Raw genomic sequence first — 25479 nt, forward strand, 5'->3', positions numbered from 1 at the left:
GTGTTGTTTGTTGACATTTCCCTGTCAACTAATCATCCAGTAGCTCTGCACTTTCAAAGTTAAGTGGATTGGAAAATCCCTTACTTGCAGAACAAGTAAAGGTTAGCAACAGGATGGGCATCCAGCTGTTATGCAATGCCTTAATAATGTGTATTCATCTCACCCATGTTAGCATGGAAAATTGGATATTAAAACAAATGAATGCAATAGTGGGTGGGTGGGTTTATGTATATATTGTAGTACATTATATAGAGAAATTTGTGATGGCACATTGAAAAGCAATGTGATGGTCAATATTGTGTATATTTGTGGATGTATGTGTACATGTGTGTGTATGAATGTATGTTTATATATGTTTGTGTGTGTATATATCTGTGTATGTGTATAGTGAAGTAAACAGGAGAATGATGTCCATCCATATAAGGGCCAAGACTTGGAACACCGCAATAAATACAGGACGTCCTAGCTATAACAATAATTATTTTGTCTTTGTTGTGTTGTTTTTGTTGTTTAGTTATGAGGCAGATTTAACAGTTGTCAGTATATACAAAGCATCAGGGCTATGAGAGAAGACTATGAAACCTTTCAGGGATATGGTTACATTTATTTCTATTTAAAGTAAAAATACATTATGTTTATGTATTTATGCAAGATTCTTGATGTGAAATCGTGTGTTGAAACAGATATTGTTATACTTGCGGATGGTTATATTTTGCCAATAAATACATGCACTATATGTTTGGCCTTCATTTCAGCTTTATAATTATTATTTTTGTTTCTTTGTCAAAGCTCTTTTGTCACACATTCTGTGACCTCATCAGTGACTCTTCATTCCATGTATCTCCTCTTGTTATGCTTATTCCATTTTGTTTGTCTTTCTGTGTGTGTGTGTGTGTGTGTGTTTGTGAGTAAAACGAAATAAGTAGAACAAGAAGAGACATGGAATGAAAAGTCACTGAAAAGGTCACAGGATGTGTTATGAAAGAGCTTTGACAAAGAAACAAAAAACAATAGTAATAATGCTAAAGTACAGACCAGATGTATAGCGCTGTGTTTATTAGCAAAATATGACTGTCCCTAAGAATAATAGAAAAATATATTAAAAAGCTGAAAAACACAAAGATTTGCCAGTTAATAACTATAGAAAAATTATTAATTTGTACTATAAAGGAATAGAGGTATTGATTTTAATATTTAGCTAACTAAATTTTGAATGTAACTTTGTGAAAATTACAGGGAAAATATTTTGAATGATTTACAAAAAAAAATCGTAACTGAATTTTACTTTGAGTTTCATTATGTTTTTGTTTTAAAATTAAGTTAAAGAGTACTTTGTTACTAGGGTTGATAGAAATTGTCTCTATTAATTAGTCTATCAAATTGCATCTGTTTTCTGGAGAGAGAGACTTTAGAATTATCATACTTAATTACAGCTTATAGTATTGTGATTATTAGTTAGTGGCTATAGAACTATGTTTATTAATGAGAGGCTGTAGGAAGGCAGCAAGCTGGCAGAATCGTTAGCAAGCTGGGCAAAATGCTTAGCGGTATTTTGTCTGTCTTTACGTTCTGAGTTCAAATTCTGCCGAGGTCAACTTTGCCTTTCATCCTTTTGGGGTTGATAAATTAAGTACCAGTTGGGTACTGGGGTTGATCTAATTGACTGGCCCCCTCTCCAGAAATTTTGGTTTAACACATCAGGCAAAATGCTTTGCGATATTCTGTCTGCATTTATATTCTGAGTTCTAATTACACCTTGATCAACCTTGCCTTTCCTCCTGTCGAGATTGATAAAATAAGTACCAGTTGACCACTGGGGTTGATGTAATCGACTTACCCGCTTCCCCCAAAACTTTAGCCTTGTGCCAAAATTTGAAACGATTAATTAGAGGCTGTACAGTTGTCTCAGTTATATAATCATGCCTATTAGCTAAGATCTATAGAATTGACTCAGTAAGTTGGAGACATCAGAATTACCTCTGCTAGAATTAGCTCTGTTAGCTGATTATTATAAACTCTAACAGTTTAAGAAATATGTAATAATTTTTAGAAAGAGCTGAATGCTCTTTAAAAATTTAACAATCTCTATATTTTTTATGCCTTGTGTTTAGTTTCAATCCATGTTAAGTCACTAATATAAATAGCACACTTCTATACTGATGTGTTTTTTGACAATAAATATCTTTAAAGAGATCTTTTCCAGAAGAAAAATCACAGCTCTTGGTGTTTAAACAACACACATACACAAAGTATGTGATATTAATAATGTTTACAATACAGAGTTGCTTCTATTGCATAATTTGTATGCATGCGTGTGCATGCGTGCATATAGATAGATAGATATACACACACACTCTCTCTCAAAGTTTTTCTTATATATAAAGTCCTGTTAAATGTAAGCAATCTAGTTGACATATATATATATATTAAAGAAAAACTCAAAATATATTGATTAATGTTAATATTTTGAACAAGACATTTTGTAAAAATTATATGGTATAGGTCCAACTATGGCCCTTAATATAAAAATAATTAAGCAAGCTTAATTAATGAAAGTCCCTGGTGTCTTAAGAAGTAGAACTGTTTCAACACAACATGGTGCTAAAGATGAGAATGACCACCGAGATACCAAGATTGGAATACTTTGCATTCTTCTAATTGTCTGGCTGTGACTTCTGTTATGAGGAAGTGGTCAACTTTATCTTTTGAGGCATCAACTTTTCCACTACACTCTGGTAGCTCTTAAAAAATTGAGCATCTTCAAATGGACATGAACTAGCTCTTTAAAAAAAAAGAGATAATAATTATAATAATGTTAGTGTTGATGGTAACTGTGTTTGTGTTGAAGAACAACTGCTTATAAGTTAGTATGTATACAGTCTACTGCCTTACTGTTCACAATGGAAGTATCATTTGCTTTGACTCACTTGTCATCATTTTTGAAGCCTTAAAAAGAAATATCAGTAATACACTGGGTCATGCCATCTCTTCCTCTCCTTTCTAATACTAGCCTTACATCTAGCCAAAGGAGATTTAGATTAAACACTAATTTTGTATATGTGTGCTTACGTATATAAGCAACATGGCCAGTAATGTATAGACTAACATTTCTTGACAGTTTATTTTTGATGATAAGCCTTTATGCCTAAAATATATAAAGGTTATTAAACTCATTCCTTTTCTCATTTGTAAAGAGCTTTGTCATTTAGTTTAATATATATGTGTGTGTGTTTTTTTTCATGTATAATTTACATAAACACATACACATGCACACACAGTACAAATGAGAACACAAAGTATTGAATCCATATAGAATTCATTCATAACGTTAAAGATGAGATTTCACTCTGATGCTACCCTCATAGAAACAAAACACAGCTTTGCTGGTATAGCTTACATGCAGACCAAAACACCATCAAGAGGTTGGTTAAAAGCAGACCTTAAGTATCTTTCAGTATATTTGAATCCTTTTAAAATATTAACAAATGAATTTAATAAAACAAAGTGTCTACTATATATGGTAATATTAATTATCATTAGTCTTCAGAGCTGTTTAGAATTACTAGTTAGCTTGCTTCTATTCTCATATCCTCCTCTGTTAGTATAAACAACAGGCCATTAGTTTGTAGTATTTAAGTTGCCTAGCTTTAAAGTGTCTAGACATTTAAAGTACCTAGTGGTTAATGTTAATCATTGTTAGTCTTCAAAACTGACATTAACCAACTGTTTGGAATTATTGGTTATCTTGCTTCTGTCAAACCATTCCTGCTTTCTCCAGGTTTGTATAAACTACAGGTGATTAGTCTGCAGTTTTTAGAATATTGTTTGCCAACAGTTGCTGTAGATTCAGTTGTATATAGTCATTAATTAAAACATTTCTCCTGACGTTTGTTTTAGTTAGGCTTTAAAATATGATGCAGTTTGAGGTATATGAAAGAAAACCTATTCTAAAATTCCTCTTGAAACAAACTATCAACCCCCTAAATGATGCAAATATAACTATACAGTGTATGGCAATGGCTCTAGAAGTCGTTTCTATGTGTGATTATAACCCTGGCAAGTATTTAACTGGTGGAGTTGTCTCTGTGATGACAGATGGCGTCTGAGAAGGCGATGGGTGAAAAGCGGCGACAGCAGCAGCAACAGCAGCAGCAGCAGTTTGTGGATCTCCAGGAGGTGATATTAGCCTGTTCTGACCATAGCAAAGAACTCCTCGAAATCATGATCACTACCTTACCATCACATGGGCTTGTGGCTAACTCTACGACCACTCCAGATCTTCATCCAACCACTGATAGTAGGTGACTCCTCCACATATTCACATGTCTCCTTTTTGCACTACAGACACAATATATGTCTGAGTGATATTTTTCTCTTTATTTTTACAACAAACTTTTTCTTTTCTTTTTTTTTTGTAAGCTATTGCTTCTTCCACTAATATTTCACTTAATCATCTGTATACAATTTTTTATAAGTATATATATTTTTTAAATGTCTTTATCAATCCACTTTGAAGTTTACCCTCATTCTTCACATTTGTAATAATGGTACAAGTTGTATCCTCTTCCCATACACACACAAAATAACTAGTATCTGTGTATTTTTGGTTGTTGTCCTCATCCGAGACTAAAATAACCTACCAACGTTTGTCAGTAACTTTACTACAAGTCTGTGTCTGCCAGTGTTTAATCACAGGTCCTTGTCTCTCAGTGTCAACAAGTTTGTTGTTTTCTCTTTTTAATCTTGTCTCTAAGTTTCAAATACAAATCTATCCCTTTCACTTAATACCTTATCAGAACTTTTCATGTTTTGGCAACATCTTGGAGTTCTTCATCTGACTCTTCCATTTCCTTCTGGTATTAACCTCTTAACCTTCTTTCTAAAGACTTTCAGATTCTTTGGTTTGAGCTTTGGATTGATGAAGAAATGGATAATTTGCTCTTAATCTTGCATGGTCATTGATTAAAACTTGTTGGTTACCATTTAAAGATGTTAATCATTATTGAATTATGCTAGTCATCATTCAATTTTCAGTTACGTTAGCTATCATTTCTTACTTCTTCAAGCCAACTATTTCAAATAGAAAAAAAAAAACTTTACTCCAAAGTTATTTTACTTCATAATTTTCAGATAGTCTGTTCACTGTCTTTTCTTTCTTTTATATCATTTCACTCTGTCTTCATGTATGTATATTCGAACATTCACATATTACATAGTAGTTTTACATACAATTATTACTTGCTTTGTGTTTTCTACTATCAGTTACTCCTTGCTTTAGATATTGTAAATATTAGATATTTGTAGCAAAATGACAGTCATATATTGTCCGTACTTGATAAAAATATCTTTATGTATATTTTTTCTGCTTCATTGGGAATGATTAAGCAGACCTTGTTATCATTGTCATATTAATTGTAGTTCAATATTTTTTTTCTTTTTCTATATAAAATATGGTCATGTCATTTTGGTTATGAACAATTCTTTGTTTTATTTCTTTGCGGAGGCCTTAGTAAAACAGTTCTACTTGCTTTGCTGCATTCTGTTTGCAATAGCTATGCAATTACAATTTTACCTTATACAAAAGAAAAGTCCTGAAGCTAAATCTGAAGTATATTTAATGAGCTACTAAAACAAATAATAAGAATATAGCTACTACAGACTGGTAACTCACTAGTCTGAACAGCTTTGTATGCATGCCATGATGATGATGATGATGATGGTGGTGGTGATGTGTTATGGCTGTTAGTTGTTCATATATATATATATATATATATATATATATATATATATATATGTATATATAGGTCTATAGCAGAATTAATATGATGACCTGATAGAGATTGATTTTCATGATCATTTATTTATCCAGAATTACATCTGAGATAGACAAATTCATTGTCATCAGCTTTAAAGAAATGCTCTTCTCTGACAGTTGCAATGTCAAACTATTATAGTGTTGGTCACTTATGTGTGTCTTCTCTTTTTCACATTGCTTCATTACGTTCTTTCTGCCTCGAAAACTAATATTGAAATATAACTTTCAAACAAGGGGCAGACCGAATCTGTTTCTTACATGCTCTTTTCCTCTTTTTACCTTTTTTCAGCCTGCAAGCTGTGGCCATGCTGGGGCCCTACCATTATATATATATACATACATATATATATATTTGTGTGTGTGTATGTCTTCACACTCTTACACTCAGACACAACCTCTCTCCACCACTGCAATACAGTCTTAAAACTTTTGCCAAATTGTGTGATTCTGAGAGCCAAAATTTGTTTTTTTCATTGCTTTCGTATAACATGGAAGTCAATGAGGAATACATTTCATGTTGTGGCAAGATTTTCAGGAATGTAACACTTACATGACATTGGTGGGGGTGGAGGAGATGCTTGTAATTAACACACACACCAGTTGATTCCTTGTTATTATTCTCTGTTTTCAATTGGAATTTTTTTACCTTCCTTGTTAGTCAAGGAAATATATTTCCTCGAATTTTCCATTCCAATTTGGATTTCTCTGCATTGTCCTTGTTTTGTTTCCGAGGAAAAGGAATTTTACTACTGCATTTTTCTTCATACAAAGCTTAACTCCACCCACAGATTCACTTCACATGCACACAAACACATGCATATTCAGTTTCATTCTTTTAGTCACAGATATTTTCACATTTTTCTTTATGTATATTTTTTGCAATCACATAATTCCTGACAAGCTCAGAATATCAAATAACATACTTTTCAACAAAGTATGCATGCTTAACTGGAAGACTATCACTAGATATCAAGTGGAAATTATATAATTAGTGATAACAGTAATGGTATTCTTTTAGTCAGCCAAAGCAATAACAAATGCCATCAAGGTGATTTTATTCTTTCTTTGTTTAATAAATATTACATCGACTTACACTTTTTTTTTCTATCATCTGTATTCTATCCTCTGTAAATAATCTTCCTGAATGTCATATTGTATACCAGAAACTCTCTTGTACAGCATTATTTTACAGTCCAAGCAATGGTTAATGGGACCGCTTAATACTATTGGCAAAAATCTTATGATCCTATAGATTTCATATCACTTATTACTTATCACTATAAATTAATCATGTGGGATATCTTGAATTAGTCGGTATCTATGTACACTTACTCTTATATCTAGCTGTATTCAACCAGCCTGTACACAGAGATAAATATTTTATCATCCTTAAATTTCTTTATTTGACATCATCTAATGTAAGCTCATGTGGCTCCACCTAGGTAACTGTATGGCTTCTCTTAGGTTACTAATCGCCTTGCTTGCAATTATTCCTACTACTAACAAATTTAATCAGCACTAAAATAACACTACTTACTAACACATGCAAAAATATTTTTGTCGTTTTTAAACTGAATATCAAAATTATCATTATTTTCATTAATCTCATATATATATATATATATATATATACATACATATATACATATATATATATATATATATATATATATATATATATATATATATATATACATATATATATATATATATATATATATATATATATATTTCACATGTGGTCTAAAACATTTACTCTGCCTTTTTGGGAATTTAGAACCATAGTCACTATCTATGATTTATTGTATACTAATTAACCATTCTATTTTTGATGTGTATTTTACATTCCCAACCAGTTCTATTTTGTATGTTTCTCTTTATTCTAGCTTCTGATAATTTATTTTGTTTTAGTTATTCTTTTTCTCTTGAGAAAATGTTTCTTGTTGAAGTAAGGTAAGTTATAAGATTTCTGTTGTGAGCATGAAGGGTTTGGCAAATACAAGATTTCTAATGTTTGGTATTTATAAAGGTTGTGTTGTGATATGACATATTTTTACAGTTACTCATTAACATATATATATATATATATATATATATATATATATATGTATATATATATGATCTTGACCCTGTGTTTTGTCTCAGTTCTGTAACACTACTATTGACTAAAGTATTTGTCTTTTAGATGTATCATTGTTCTTTACAAAGACTGCCAAATTAAAAGCGATTGTCTAAAATATCAGTAATGTTCTTTAAATGGTTTTAGTTTTTAGTTTAGGTTCTTTTTCATGCATGTCTAAATTTCCTCTTGGCATCTAATTCCCATAGTCAGAAACTGTTTAAAAAGGTTGCTACTAGTTCCTGTCAGTGCTTTGTAAAGTAGTAATCAGTTGTGATAAATCAAATAGAACAGTGTGGTTTTATTTTGTAGTGATTTAGGAGAATCTTAGTAATTGATTCATAATTATCAACTAGATTAATTGCTGGCTGGTGGCATCAGATACAATCAATTTAAGCAATAAAATTGACAAGTCAAACAGTATAAGATATAATACTGAGCTTGTTCACAAGTTCAATTACCCACAAAATGTAGTTAAAATGTTTATTTTTATTGAATCAAATGCCTTTATTTAGCTGCATCTATAAAATTGGTTAATTTCTTATCACTCTCATTCAACGAACTCCTTGAAGTGTAATAATATTGAAAGCATAGATTTTTACCTAAATGTTGAAGTATGACTCACAATTTGATATGGATATAAAATATATAAATAGCTTACAATTTCCATTTTGAATTGTATAATTTTGAACCATTTTGATACCAACCCACCTGAGTCCACCCTTGGTGTCTTTGATACAAACTTCCTGTTCTAAAACCTTCTTCTCTCAAAATTCCATGCTAATTTGTTTCAAATACCTACAATTATGTCGCAATTATTTTCTTAATTCTTCATTATTTTCAAAATTAATTAAAACATAGTCAGTAATAGCTGTTATCATTCATGGTGGATCATTATCAAGCTAATGCCATCCTGAAAGAAATCCAGACGGCCTGCCATTGGATATGGCTGAAAAGGAATGATGGAACCTAGTTACAGATGTGATGTATAGGTGTAAGTCAGGTACCTATATTGTAAGGTAGAGATCTACCTTACAATATAGGTACCTGACTTACACCTATACATCACATCTGTAACTAGGTTCCATCATTCCTTTTCAGCCATATCCAATGGCAGGCCGTCTGGATTTCTTTCAGGATGGCATTAGCTTGATAATGATCCACCATGAATGATAACAGCTATTACTGACTATGTTTTAATTAATTTTGAAAATAATGAAGAATTAAGAAAATAATTGCGACATAATTGTAGGTATTTGAAACAAATTAGCATGGAATTTTGAGAGAAGAAGGTTTTAGAACAGGAAGTTTGTATCAAAGACACCAAGGGTGGACTCAGGTGGGTTGGTATCAAAATGGTTCAAAATTATACAATTCAAAATGGAAATTGTAAGCTATTTATATATTTTATATCCATATCAAATTGTGAGTCATACTTCAACATTTAGGTAAAAATCTATGCTTTCAATATTATTACACTTCAAGGAGTTCGTTGAATGAGAGTGATAAGAAATTGGCACACAATTTGAATGAGGTTGACAATCCTGAGATGAAGAAGTGAAGATCATTTGTAAGAATTAGAAACTTTGTTGGTCATTCTAGGTTGTATTGAAAGAGTCTCATGTATTTTGGTTTCAATTAGATTGTCCTGTGTTCTTTTAATTGGCTTGGAAAATCCTTGACGTAGTCCTATATCATCTCATGTGGTTTCTCAGATTCTCCTAAAAGTGTCAGAAAAAGAGAAGAGACAAGGTGCCATTTATTGTTGTTGGAGTATTGTGATGTGTTGTTAGGTAATCAGCAACAAATACTCACACTATGTCGGTTGGATGTTATTGCTTAATTAAAGAACATTCCAGAATATTGTGGTCTTTTTCTGACCTGATATTAATTAGAAATACAACTATAGACATGAAATTAGAGATTGTTGTATGCATGAGAGAGAAAAAGAAAACTTCTATCAATAAAGATGGTTTGTATGTTATTAATTCGTACATTTTGTAGAATTATCATAATTATATTTTTTAAAAGAGGCAGAGTAATTAGATTTCATAATATAATAATGAAATTCAGTTTAAAACAAGACATTGCCTAAGAGAATGATGTTTTTTTTCTGTTTTTTTTTTTGTCATTTGAATCAAATGTCAATTGTCAGATGAAAATAATGTTGATTATTGGCCTGTCCAATTGTTCAACAACGGTTTCTTGTTTTACAAAGTTGTTTTTCAAATCCGTTAGGTTTGTCTGCTGTGGCAACGAAGGGAGATAACCCACAAGTTGCTATTCCCATCCCATACAGTAAACTGCAAGACATGAATAACAAGTTAAACAGTCTAGTGACTAATATGTTGGTAAGTTCTTACACTTGTATACTTAACAGTTTTTTCCAAATTCTCTTTTATTATTATCATTACTGTTGTTAATATTAAGATGGTGAGCTGGCAGGATTGTTAGTACATCAGACAAAATGCTTAGCAGCATTCTATCCATCTTTACATTCTGAGTCCAAATTCCACCGAGGTCAGTTTTGCCTTTCATCTCTTGGGGTTGATAAAATAAGTATACTGGGTTGATGTAATCGATTTACCCACTCCTACAAACTTGCTGGCTTTGTGTTAAACTTTGAAACCAATACTTAGGCAGTGAGCTGGTATAATTGTTAGCAATTCAAACAACATGTGGAGTAGTATTTCTTCTTGATCTTTACATTCTAAGTTCAAATACTGCCAAAGTCAACCTTGCCTTTCGTCATTGAAGTTGATAAAATAACCACTATTTGAGTGTTGGGGGGGGGCGATATTAATTAACTAGCGCCCTCCTCTCAAAATTGCTGGCCTTGTGCCAATATTAGAAGTTGTGACTTGGCAGAACCATTGGACAAAATGTTTGATAGCATTTCTTCCAATTAATGACATTCTGCATTTAAAAACCACTGAGTTATTGCTTTTCATACTTTGGTCTTGATAAAATAAGTACAAGTTGAAAACTGGGGTCAGTGTCATTAACTGTCCCCCTTCCACTAAAATTGGTGGTCATGTACCAAAATTTGAAACTATTATTATTATTATTATTATAAAAAAGGCAGGGAGCTGGCAGACTCATCAGCATATTGGGTAAAATGCTCAACAGCATTTCATCTGTCTTTACGTTCCAAGTTCAAATGCCACCAAGGTCAGCCTTGTCTTTCATTTTTTGGAGTCAATAAAATAAGCACCAGTTGAGAACTGGGGTCAATGTATAAAGCACCATTATATATATATATATATATAATCCCCCAAATGATCAGTAAAATAATTTGGGAGGGAATATAAACAAAATCTGTCTTTTTTTTATTTTTGGTATTTTAAAATTCAAATAACCCACAGTTTTGTCCATTTTAACCAGATTGTGCTTTTAGAAGTGTTGATGAGAATGAAGTGTTTGGGTCTAATTTCTTGAAGTTTATTTATTTATCTTTTTGAAATGAGATCAAAATAAGCGATATAATCTGCTGATATATGAGTAAATTGTAAAAATATTATCTTTTATTACAGTCAGTGATACATGATGATGAAAGAATCCGACTCCGAGAAGAACTGAAGCTTGCTCAAGAACAAGTTCAGCAATTGCTTGAAGCTAAGCGCCTTATGTCTGCTGGTACTGCCAGTATGCCAAGTTCGCTGACAATGAGTGCAAGTAGTCGACCGCATAGTATGATTTCTACAACATCCTCTGCATCAGAGCAATATGAAGAACCATTGCCAGACCCGGTGGACATGGCTGAGTTGAAAGGTAACTGGTTCATATACATTGATGATGTTAACTTCTTACAAAATGTTGTATTTTATGTTTGTATGTAAGGCAGTAGGCTGGCAGAATTGTTAGCATGTCAGACAAAATAATGAGCAGCATTTCTTCTAGCTCTTTACGTCTTGAGTTCAAATGTTGCTGAGGCCAAATTTTGCCTTTCATCTCTTTGGGGTCAATAAAAGCACCAGTGAAGTACTGGGGTCAATTTAATTGATTTGTTGCTTTCTCTCAAAATTGCTGCCCTTGAATCTTGCAGTGGACCAATGCCCTGTTCTGTGGGAATGTTGTGACTCCACTCCTTATATGTCATAGAAACTGGGTTATTAGTCTTATATGTCTTTGGGTTCAAGAGAAAAGAATGAGAAAATATTTTTCCGTGGCAGCTTGAGTGGAAAATGATGTTTATCTGAGTATTGCTTATCAGATGGATATAGAAAAGTAATACAAATAACAAAGACACTGGCAACACTTCGGTCAGGAATGAAAAATCGCGACCGTAGAATTATATGTTGGGCCTCCTGACCTACATCCACTTAATATAAAATTGAGACATTTCAAAAGATAATTGTTAGCTTCTGGTAAAAACATTCTGTTGTTAGTACCTGCTCCAAAGATTGTTATTTTTCAAAGTTACAGCTCTCTCTCTCTCTCTGCATTCTTGCTCCACCTCTCTGTCTTTCTCTCTTTACCTCACCCTCTCTACATCTCTCTCTTCCCCCACAAGCTAAGACTTTTATCAAGCTAACTTCTCTGTCCTTACTGTGTAACCAGCAGCTTAAGGTTTCTAGTGGAGCTGGTGCTAGGAAAGACACACTCAGTACACATTGTAAAGTGGTTGGCAATAGGAAGGGCATCCAGCTTTAGGAACCATGCCAAAGCACGATGCTGTCCTTGGACTCATTAAATTCTGTTAAACCATCCAACCCACACCATCAAAGAACATGGACATTAAATTATGATGACAATGTAACAATGGTAGTGAAATTAAGATTATTAACCAATGAGGTGTCATCTTCATCACTCAGACGTCAGAAAATTCACAAAATAAATGTTTAATATTTTATAAAAACAAAATCAAGTCAAATATACAGACTTGTTGGATATGTTAAAAACGAAGCCTTTGCTGATTTTACTGTGTTGTTTTACTTGATTTCCTGTCCTGTTGTTCTTTTTAATGTCTTTCTTTCAATTTTTGATCTTGTTCTAGGTCCAAAAGAGACTCCCACTTCTTCTCAGCCAACCCCCGACCAGCAAATGTGTGACAAAAATAACTCTCAACAATCAACAACAAAAGATTCTGCAGAGAGTGATAACGATTTCTTTCAGGATGTCAGTTCCTCTTTAACAGAAATGCCGTCAGTGAAGCCTGACGCAGAAAACGATGACCAGGTACCAGAAACGAGCTGTGAATCAGAAAGTTGTAATACTGAAGAAGTCAAAGAACAAGCTGACAATTGCTCCACGACATTAGCTGATTGTGACAGTATACCCCATTTAAACCTCTGTGATGATATGGAATCAGTGTACGACATGCCAGATGATACTAAACATCAAAGCGGACATATGGAGCCTTTAAAAATTTAACTTCTTTTTTTAAACGAAAAAAAGAAAACAAACAAATATATATATGTATACATATATGTATATGAAATCAAACCACAGAAAGAATGATGAATATATTTCTTTCTAAATTTAATTTTAATTTTTTTTTTTTTAAATTTAAAAGAAAAATAATTCGATTCTTCATGAGAGCTGTTGCCTATCTAATTTTGGTTAGATATAATGCATAAAGCCACTGTTTTCACCATCAACTAATCACACATCATTACTTGATCTCTGTCTTTACTTCTGGCTGCCTTACACACATACATAGAAATACCCACACTCACACAGTTACCACACAGACATTTCAGTTAAGAAGAATGACCCCTCCCACTCTCTCTCTTTTTTTTTTTTTAAGTGCTTATTTTCCTTCCCCTAAATTCTGTTTGTAAAGGAAAGAAAAAGAAAAGATCAAAGAAATACATAGTTTGCTTCATCTGTATCAAACATACTCAACATTTTCTAGGCTGGAAATTTTGTTCATTGTTTTAGTCTTATCAGACTTTTATTTTAATTAAATAATATTGTAGATAAATAAAAGTCAGTTTGTAACAACTTTCCCTCAACTTAATCCCTTGAAATCCCTCTAATCCCTTAACAGAATACATTTACAACCAGTTATCTAATGGAGCCAAAACTTTTAGTTTTTTACAGATTTTTTAACAGATTTATTGTTTACTTTTAATATTTATTCTGAAAATTAATAATGAGCAGGATAAAAGATTTTAAATTGCCCCTCCCCACTATTTTTGCTTTGATTGTTATTAGAATTTTCTAGAATATAATCTCTTGTTTGTTAGGCAAACAACAACAATAATAATAATAAGTTCTGTACCTAACAAACTAATTTTCTCTTAATAATGCATGCCTAGCAAAGTAGAAAGCCTTATCTCTAAACACATCTTGTAAACATTATATGCTAAAAAAATTGTTATAATTTGAAGGTAGATCCAATTAGATGCTGGTGTCTTAACTAGGAAGTCATTTTAGTTTTCATGTTGCTCTGTTATTAAAACTCATTCATTATCATCTGTTTAATGAAACCACTGTTGAAAGTCACAGCTATTTGTGTTAATAACTATTAACTAGCTTAATTATTTAAGAAGAAAAAAAAGCACAAGCAACAAACATTTGTGTAAATATTACTGTACCTTAAGTCCCCCATCATATTTAGAAAGCCCCCCACCATTATATATAGTTGTTTCCTGTAACCCTGTAAGGATTCTGTGTCTAAATTGAATATCTTGTTTTTATCTATTTTACTCAACGAAATCATAGTTTTCCTTTCTCATTTTCCTCTCTTTTCTTTGATATTTAAAAACAAAATAGTCATTTTAAGCTTCAATCCTTAGACACTAGGCCTACAAAAATATATGAAACTTAGTTTAAAAAATCAAAATCTACACTTAAAATGTCCAGTACTCCAATAAAACATTTTATTTTCAATTTTAACTCCCACTTTCTCAAAATTTCATTTAATTCAGAACGTAACTATCTCACATTTTTTTTTACTGTTTAATGAAAGAATTTATTATTAGTTTTAGCATTAGTTGATTTCTCTTTCTTTTCTCCTGTCATGTAATTTAACATCCAGAATAAACTATCTCATAGTTAAGTAATTTACAAAAATTATTTGACATTAATTAAAATCAAACCTTAGCAAAATTTTATAATTTTAACATGTCATCTATTATTATGACATTTGAGTCGTTTAAATTTTAATTTATTAATTAGCAAATACATCAATGAATATCTTTTCCCCCTCCTTTATTAGAAAAAAAAAATTACTTTTTTTTAAAGAGTAAAGAATATATTTTGAAATTTATAACTCACCATTATTACTCTATTTTTTTTTCTTTTTCAAAAAGCACCATACTATGTGATGAAATAACGTTATCACAGGATGTTCTAAGCAAACCATATATTTTTTTGGTCTTCATTGGGAAAACTGTAGTAATCTAGACTAGAAGACAATTATGACCAGCACTACAGCATTACCCACTACTCTTTTAGTATTGCAGGGCTTTTCTCCAGGCGCACAAATTAAGAATTTACAAAATGAAAAATAATCCTATCCAATTGGTAACATATTGCAGGTGTATAACAGTTTATATATATTCATGTATGTATATATATTTTATGTGTGTGTGTATATATATATAAATTTTTTGCAACAAAAGTTATAGCCACCTTGGCATGGATGTCTTGTTAGAATGCTGGATACTATGTTATTAACCTTTCATATAGGAACATCGTGCCTTGTTTGCTACAGTTTTTGTCCATGCTTTGATGCCATGTGCCTATATGAGAGGACATCTCAAGGCTAATGATACAGTATTCAGTATTCTAATAAGATATCCATGTTAAGTTGGAAATAAAGTTTGCCATACATATATATATATATATATATATATATGCACACACATATATTTACATGCATACACACACACTCAATGTATGACTGGGTACTCAGCAAAATAACATAATAGACTATTGATTATATATTTATACACGCACATACGTGTGTGTGTGTATGCACTTTTACAAGTCTGAATATGTGTGTGCATGCATGTGTATAACTTTGTGTGTGTTTATATATATATATATGCACACACATACAGTAACTCAGTCTCCCCCCACTAAAAATGTATATATAAACTCTATAAATTCATGTGTTTATATAACATATGATGCATGTTACTTTATATATATATACATATATATGTATATATATATGTATGTGAGTGTGTATATATGCACTTGTATGTATGATTGTATATGTGTGTATATATGTAAATTGATAACAATAATAATAATAATAATAATCTTATGAAAGCTCTATATAAAGTTCACTTTTTGCACACTTGGTGCCAAACTGGCTACAACCATACTGTTGAGGTCCAGAATGATTGTCACTGCATCACCATCAGCTGCAGTAACACTTGCTTGATCAGATCTTAAAGAGAATAAATAAATAAACCTTCTACATTTTTTATTGAAGTAATTTACCATTTTAATCATTAGGAAGTTGCAAAGAAATTTTGTAAAAATTATCTATGCAGACATTTGGAATTAAATGTGTTAAAATTATGACTATGCATGTGTGTATATACACACATAAATGGATATATGTATGTAGGAGTGTGTGTGCTTACACATAAACAATTATTTAATATGTGTGGTTATGCACAAAATATTGTAATTCATATATGTGTGTGTGTGTGTGTGTGTGTGCATGCTCCACACATGCGAGTTCCTTGAGATATGTTGGAATGATGTAAGTTATTTGTTTTTCAGTTTTAGTAACTATCATTAATCCCAAATCTTTTACTGTGGCATTACCTCCATGAATTCTCAACTGTTTTCATTGTTGCATAATGCATGCCCACACACACACACATCTCTATGTAGGTATATGTGTAAAATATGTATACATACATATATATACACACATACACACACATATATGTATATATATATATATATATATATATACATACACATGTATGAATGTATTTATTTATGCTCTTATATGTATCTATATGTATATATTTATATATGTATAATTCTATGTGTGTGTGTGTATATATATATATATATATATATATATATATAAAAATCTTATGTCATCATTAGAGATAAAGTTGATGGCAAGTTTGCAGGTTGATGACAAGTTTGCAGGTTCAAATCCATCCACTACATGCCATGGTCCTTTTTTTTTTTTCCTTAACTAACTGATCACTTACATGTGACATCAGTTTACTTAGCCGTCAAGACATGTGACCGAGTTATCTCTGATAGACTATACTCCTTTCCAGGGAGGAAGAGAGAGATTGCCTCTCTTCTATGCTACAGGTTCTGGAATAGGGTGTTGGCTCATTGCATGCTTGAGATTTGTGATACAATTAATTAACATTCTCCTTAAATGTTGTTATTCTGACAACATTGCTCTACAGTTCCAGATATTCCTTAGAGATTTGATCATTCTTCTTATTGATTTAGTTTGATATGTTTTCCATATACCATCTTCATTAGTTGGGTCTTTCTGAACTCTCAAATTGTTTTTGCTTTAGATTTTTTTTAAAATTTTCATTGAGCAATAATTACATTTTGTTTTACATTAAGGATATGTGTGTGTATGAATGTATGTGTGTGTACATACATGAATATTAATGTACTATGTATATAAATATATATTTTTATTACTCTGGATGGGACACACTCTCTCTCTCTCTCTCTCTCTATATATATATATATATATATATATATATATATATAGTGAACTTTTACTCTTTTACTTGTTTCAGTCATTTGACTGCAGCCATGCTGGAGCACCACCTTTAATCGAGCAACTCGACCCGGGACTTATTCTTTGTAAGCCCAATACTTATTCTATCGGTCTCTTTTGCCGAACCGCTAAGTGACGGGGACATAAACACACCAGCATCGGTTGTTAAGCAATACTAGGGGGACAAACACAGACACACAAACACATATATATATATACATATATACGACGGGCTTCTTTCAGTTTCCGTCTACCAAATCCACTCACAAGGCTTTGGTCGGCCCGAGGCTATAGTAGAAGACACTTGCCCAAGGTGCCACGCAGTGGGACTGAACCCGGAACCATGTGGTTGGTAATCAAGCTACTTACCACACAGCCACTCCTGCGCCTATATATATATATATATATATATATATATATATATAATATATATATATATAAAAATCTTATGTCATCATTAGAGATAAAGTTGATGGCAAGTTTGCAGGTTGATGACAAGTTTGCAGGTTCAAATCCATCCACTACATGCCATGGTCCTTTTTTTTTTTTCCTTAACTAACTGATCACTTACATGTGACATCAGTTTACTTAGCCGTCAAGACATGTGACCGAGTTATCTCTGATAGACTATACTCCTTTCCAGGGAGGAAGAGAGAGATTGCCTCTCTTCTATGCTACAGGTTCTGGAATAGGGTGTTGGCTCATTGCATGCTTGAGATTTGTGATACAATTAATTAACATTCTCCTTAAATGTTGTTATTCTGACAACATTGCTCTACAGTTCCAGATATTCCTTAGAGATTTGATCATTCTTCTTATTGATTTAGTTTGATATGTTTTCCATATACCATCTTCATTAGTTGGGTCTTTCTGAACTCTCAAATTGTTTTTGCTTTAGATTTTTTTAAAAATTTTCATTGAGCAATAATTACATTTTGTTTTACATTAAGGATATGTGTGTGTATGAATGTATGTGTGTGTACATACATGAATATTAATGTACTATGTATATAAATATATATTTTTATTACTCTGGATGGGACACACTCTCTCTCTCTCTCTCTCTCTCTATATATATATATATATATATATATATATATAGTGAACTTTTACTCTTTTACTTGTTTCAGTCATTTGACTGCGGCCATGCTGGAGCACCACCTTTAATCGAGCAACTCGACCCGGGACTTATTCTTTGTAAGCCCAGTACTTATTCTATCGGTCTCTTTTTGCCGAACCGCTAAGTGACGGGGACATAAACACACCAGCATCGGTTGTTAAGCAATACTAGGGGGACAAACACAGACACACAAACACATATATATATATATATATACATATATACGACGGGCTTCTTTCAGTTTCCGTCTACCAAATCCACTCACAAGGCTTTGGTCGGCCCGAGGCTATAGTAGAAGACACTTGCCCAAGGTGCCACGCAGTGGGACTGAACCCGGAACCATGTGGTTGGTAATCAAGCTACTTACCACACAGCCACTCCTGCGCCTATATATATATATATATATATATATATATATATATATATTATACTATATCTGTGATGTATGATATAGTTAAGTCTAACTTCTTCAATAGTATCCACACCATACATATCACATTACAAAGTAGCACTCTCTTGTTGCTGCTGCAACTAGTACTACTGCAGTAGCAGCAACGTGTTAACATGCTATTCTAAATTTCTCCCTACATAGATGTTACTGCTGCACAGTTGTTATTGTGCATATGCAGCTGTGCAGGACAGCAGTTTATACACATGTCACAGAAGTTTTGTGATATGTAAAACACATTAACTATCTCTCTTAGCTCTTTCTGTCTCTCTCATTATTATGAGACATTTCTCTCTGAGAACTTAGCGTCTCACTTTACAAAGTGAAACATCTGCAACTATCTCACCAACATCTCTCTCTTTTGCTTTCCTGTTTATTTTGAAACAAACAGTTGATTCTTAAAGTTTATATGTATTTATATATATATATATATGTACAGATGTATGTATATATGAATGATAAGAATTTTCAATTATTTGTATGTGTATATTGAGTTAGGACTTGCATGTGTGTTATAGCATACATATTTATGTGTGTTTCAAAGAAGCTAATTTTGTGTGTGTGTGTGTGTGTGTGTGTGTGTGTGTATTCAGCAGGTTTATAATTTACTTTGTAAAATGCTGTTTTTGGTGTGACATTAACAATTTCTCAGTGAGTCTTTTCTTTAAAATGGTCATTAGATACATTATATAACATAGCTGACTGAATGACTTTTGTGTGAGTTATTCTAGAGCCAGTGTGAGAGCCACTGTGTTATAATTCTACCTGTTAGAAATAGCAGCCGAATCTCCTGCAAATCACAGCTTACTGTCTTTTAGAGGAAGGTATATGCATTGTATGGTGTAGTCAGAATATAAGACAGGGTGGTTATGGCTAGGACAGCTTTGATTTTAGATCCCAGTCAAGCCTGACTTGGAGGTTGAACAACAACGACAACTTTATAGGGAACACACACTAAATGGATGAAGCTATCAAGTGAAGAGCATCTTCTTTGAATTGCAGCAGTGTTATACAGAGAATCACTATTCTTGGCTATATAAAATATAGAAGGTTTTTCTGCCACACCCTGTAGTTTAGAGCAGGAGATCTAAAATACCCGTAATCATATTGTTTTTTAACAACTTGCCAATCTCTTAAGATTTTTAAGATTTTCTTGTTTTGTTTTTTTTTAGCACTTAGTTATGAATGGTTCTGTTAAAATACACTGCATTTGTTTCAGTTAATTTTGAAAATGAATCTAATAAAATAACTTTGGCACTATTAAAATGATATTTGAGCCATGAATTAGAACGAAACTTTAATGGCAAATTTTTTATTGAGATCACTTTTAAACAGGAAGTTTGGATCATAGAACCAGGAGCAGTCTCGGGGGTGGGGTGGTATGAAAAGGGTTAGTCTATCACTCTAAACATACACATACATACAAACACACATATATGCATTAGAACTGTGGTGTCTGTCTCATTCCTTAATCTAAACCTCCATGTCTATAAAACAGGAAAGTAAGATGATAAAACCATACAACTAAATCTATTTTATTGAGATGATAACTTGATATGTTTTGTTTCTTTGCTTTGTTACAACATAAGCAGAATCATAACATCTTGTAGTACTCTTCAATGTATTACTTGCTTTTCATTTAATTTGTTGCTCTCGCAGCTTTAATCAAAGTAAAATAAGTAAAAGGCATTTTACTGGGATGTTTTTTTTTTCTGTTTTTGTTAGAAACATACTATCAGTTGGACTTTAAAATATACTGTTGGCTGTATTACTTTTCATCTCTACTTACATTTCTACACAAATGTATACGCACATTTTCCACTGTCTTTTTATATATCATATATGTATATATGGATATGTATTTGTATATAAGTGTGTGTGTGTGTTGTGTGTATATATATATGTACATATGTATGTATATATATACATGTATATGTTTGTGTGTGTATATATATATATACATATATATATGTATGTATACATATATATACGTATATATATGTATGTATACATATATATACGTATATATATATATATGTATACATATATACGTATGTATGTATGTATATATATATAAATATATATGTACATGTATGTATATATATGTACATGTATGTATATGTATATATACATATGTATGTATATATACGTATGTATTTATATGTGTGTATATATATATATATGCTTTTATATGTATGTATATATATATATATATATATATATATTTATATAGACAGTGTTTCGGCTGTTGGACTTACAGCCTTTGTAGTTCATCAGATTCACATCACACTATGCCACAGGTATTACATTGTGTCGTTGATCAAGTTCCATTACATTATTGTTTTGCTGTAGTTAACCCATACATTCTCAGTTCCCTTCCTGATGAAATATTAAATAAACGAGTTGCTGGTGCTAAGAAGGGTTTCTGTCGAAGAGAAAGCACTTTTTGTTTCCTCCAAGAACAAATATCAGATATTTCAGATGTATTCAATCCATGCAGTCATCTAGAAATGTTTGGAAGTAAAATACTAAAATTTTAAAATATTAAAAAGAAAAAAAAAACAAAGAAATCATTTAGCTGTAAAATTTATTTATTTATTTATATTTTGTATCCAAGAAATAACAGCAACTATAAAGCCAACACTTGCTGCTCACTCTTCAAAATATTTAATCATCCATAAATTGTGTAGATATTATTTTATTCAATTATCATTTCATATTATTATTATTAGGAAGGTGATGAGCTGGCAAAGCCATTAGAGTGTCTGGTAAAATACTTTGTAGTACTCTCTCCAGCTCATTACGTTCTGAGTTCTATTACCACTGGAATCGACTTTGCTTTCCATCCCTATGGGGTTGATAAAATATAGTATCAGTCAAGCACTGTGGTTGATGTAATCAAATTGCCCCTCTCCTGAAAATTGCTGGCCAAAATTAGTGAGACTATATTATTATTATTATTATTATTATTATTATCCTGAGTTCATATTCCACCAGGGTTGACTTTGTCTTCTCTTCCTTCCAGGGGTTAGTAAGTATCAGTTTAAATACTGGGTCCATTTAATCATCACTGCTCTCCTTCCTCTGCCCCTTCCCCCTAACCCCAATATATGGCCCTCAATATCATAATTAATAAGAATTTTACACGTTGTGTGTCAACAACTTTCTATAAACCTGAGTTGTTGACTCTCCTTCAGTTTGCAAGGTGTTTTAATGATGCATTTTAATGTCACATTGTTTCAACCCTTGTAAAAAACATGAGTGCCAGCTTCTCTACAATCCCTATTCTCCAAAAGTCTCGCAATTTTCTAGCCTTCATGAATAATTATTTGACTTTTTTTTTAGTTACTTATTTATGATTTCTACCATTAACTGGTAAAATTTCAATTTTACTGCCATTTTGTTGAAATTTTGTCAGTCAGAACTGCTGTTATCTTTTTTTTTTTTTTTTATAATTCTGTCATAATTTCGGTTCAGTATTTCTTTTTAACTGTGTCTGTCTGTGTGTCAGACACAGGATATTTGTCAATTTCCCAAGTTTTTTCACAGTAACTAGTAAAAATGTTGTCAGAACACAGAGCTCTTTGACAATAGCTAGCACAATGCTTATCAGAAACCAGAGCTGGAAAAAATTTACAGCTCATTGCATGTGAACTAGTTCCTTGGCTAATTAATATATCTTTGAATCCCACCGAATGCATGTTGCTCTCTCTCTCTCTTCCCCACTCCCTTCCTCTCTCTTTCTCTCTCTCTTATAACATTTATACTTTTCATCTGTATATAGATAGTGAGAGAGAAAGAGAGACAGTAAGAAAATATATCCACTAAAAACCCCACTTTTCATTTCCAAACCATCATTTATCTTCTCCTCCCACAGAATCAACCTCATCACTTTCTTTCTATTTCCAGATAATGTATTAATAACAATTGCTTTTAACAATTTTTTTTTAATCTCCAGCTTTAAAAAAAACACAAAAAATAAACAAATTGCTTTTTCTAAAGACACAAAGAGAAACATATTTATTATTATTATTATTATCATCATTATTATTATTATTATTACTATTATTATTATCTGCTTTTTTTTTTTTTTTTGAAATGTTGCAGAACTCTTCATTTATGTTCCTGCTTAGTATTACCGTGACCAGAGTTAGCGGTGGCTGTGGTTAACAGTAGGGTTTAGATTTTGACCACACTTCTACTGGTGAACTTTGTATATAGACCTTTTAAAACAAGTGCTGTATAATGAATGGCTGGTGCCAAATTAAATAAAACAGTTATTGAAAAAATTAATAAAAGACTTCAGGGGTTTTTTATACTTTTCTTTTCTCTTTAACCTTTTAATGTTCATATTACTCTGTCAAATGTGATGCTTATTTATTCATATTGTTTTGAGTTAATCATGCATTATTTCACTGATTTGACAAATACAATGAACAGCTTGATTTTAATTTGTCTGGGTAATTTGGAGTTCCAGACTTCCTTTATTTTGTGACAGGCTGTCCATGCTTGTGCCTTCCTGATCTTGGTGTCTGCTTCCAAACTGCTCACCCAACCACCTAAGTACTTTGCATCAATGCTATTATATGGCAATGAAACATGGACACTGACAAAGAAATTATTAAATGGGCTAAATGGATGCCACTCAAGGATGCTAAAAATGCAGCATCCCAAATGTGAAATGGCAGTGACATAGGACAAATGAATGTATGTATATATATATATGTGTGTGTGTATATATATATATATATATATTCTTTTATGGAGACCTACTGAAAGTTAGCAGGAAAATCAGGCAAAGACGGCTGAAACTATCTTGTCACTGCATGCGCCACCCTGAACTGGAAGTATCCAAATTAGTCTTGTAGAACCCACTTCATGGTGGCGCAAGAAGAGGAAAACGTCACACATCAACAACTTGATTGCAGACACTGGCCTGGACATCAAGGCAGTGATGATGGACTAAGAAGTGTGGCAGGTAGCCTTTGTTGCTGTGGCCCAGGTTGGAACCTGATAATAATGATAATAATATGCATTATCTCCTAGCCTCAATATGTTAATGATGTAATTATTTATGTTAAGAATACTACTGTAGGGTAGGTGTGAGAGGCCGGATCTGGTCAGTTTGAACATGAAAGAGAAAATTTGAGCTTGACATTGCTTGTTTAAATACTAAAAGGTTAATGTCTGTCTTTCTCTCTCTCTCTCTTTTTGTGTGTGTGTGTGTCCCCCCCGGTGTACAGCTATAACTGCTGACTTGTTGAAGTTCATCCTATTTCAGGTCATAAATCCTCCCCCTCATCATTGTCATCTTCATTATTTACTGTCCATTTTTCTATGCTTGTATGGCTCAAATGGAAATTGTTGAGGCAGAGTTTCTGTGACCAGAAACCTTTTCTGACATAGCCCTCACCTATTTCCAATCATGGTAACGTTTCCCCTTGGCTGGACATATTTTCCATGGAACACTGGACACAAACAACATCATTTGTACATCAATGATACTCATTTACAACCATCATGTGATATCTAGACAAGGGCATGCACACACACATTTAATTACAATGGGCTTCTTTCAGTTTCCATCTACCATATCCATTCACCAGGCTTTAGTTGGCTTAGGGCTATAGTAGAACTCGTTTGCTCAAAGCGCTGCTCCGTGGACTGATCCTAAGACCACATCGTTGGGAGGTAAGTTTCTTAACCACATAATCATGTCTATGAATAGATATGTAGATATGATGATAAAAGTAATAGTAATGATGATGGTAGTGCTGGTGCTAGTGGTGATGATAACGATGATGATAAATTGACCTAAATAACAAATTAGTAGACACAAGATTTCAAGGGCTTTTGTATACCAGGGATGTGTAGAAAATTTCAAAATATGAAGAAATGGTCTGACAGGGAGTATTACTGAGTCCTGATGCTGAGAGAAGGGCTTCTCAGATTTCCTCAACTCATTTCCACAAATTCACGAGTCCTTGTCATCATCACCAATTTAATGTGCACTTTCCATGCTTGTGTGGATCTGACAAAATTCATTGAGGAAGATTTTCCCTGGATGTGTACTACTCCTGTTTCTTCAGCAAGCTAAAATTTCCCCTGAAAAATCTTCTGTAAAAGACATGTCCAGTACAATGGCTGGATATGTTTTTATAGAAGACTGCACATACAAAACTGCCTCTGTAACAGTGAAGTTTACAGTTAGTGTGCAATTTCAGATATGAAGACGCACACACATATACATATATATTTATACATACACTCATGTGCATACGCACACATACACGCAATG

General features: G+C 32.4%; 1 protein-coding gene across 14 annotated transcripts in view; it reads left to right on the forward strand.

Moving 5' to 3' along the window:
• LOC115211684 (rho guanine nucleotide exchange factor 11-like) overlaps positions 1 to 14433 on the forward strand; it is a 387012-nt gene extending 372579 nt beyond the window's left edge. For 13 of the 14 annotated variants that reach the window (XM_036502742.1, XM_029780328.2, XM_036502744.1 and 10 more), the window contains 4 exons: positions 4096 to 4297; positions 10173 to 10285; positions 11468 to 11705; positions 12931 to 14433. In XM_036502742.1, coding sequence (XP_036358635.1) covers positions 4096 to 4297; positions 10173 to 10285; positions 11468 to 11705; positions 12931 to 13307 — 930 coding nt within the window. In that variant the 3' untranslated portion in view covers positions 13308 to 14433. The remainder of the gene's footprint in view (positions 1 to 4095; positions 4298 to 10172; positions 10286 to 11467; positions 11706 to 12930) is intronic. The other variant, XM_036502748.1, reaches the window with a different exon arrangement.
• Positions 14434 to 25479: the final 11046 nt, after the last annotated feature.

Source organism: Octopus sinensis, linkage group LG5, assembly GCF_006345805.1.
Source record: "Octopus sinensis linkage group LG5, ASM634580v1, whole genome shotgun sequence".
In the NCBI taxonomy this organism is placed as follows: Eukaryota; Metazoa; Mollusca; class Cephalopoda; order Octopoda; family Octopodidae; genus Octopus; species Octopus sinensis.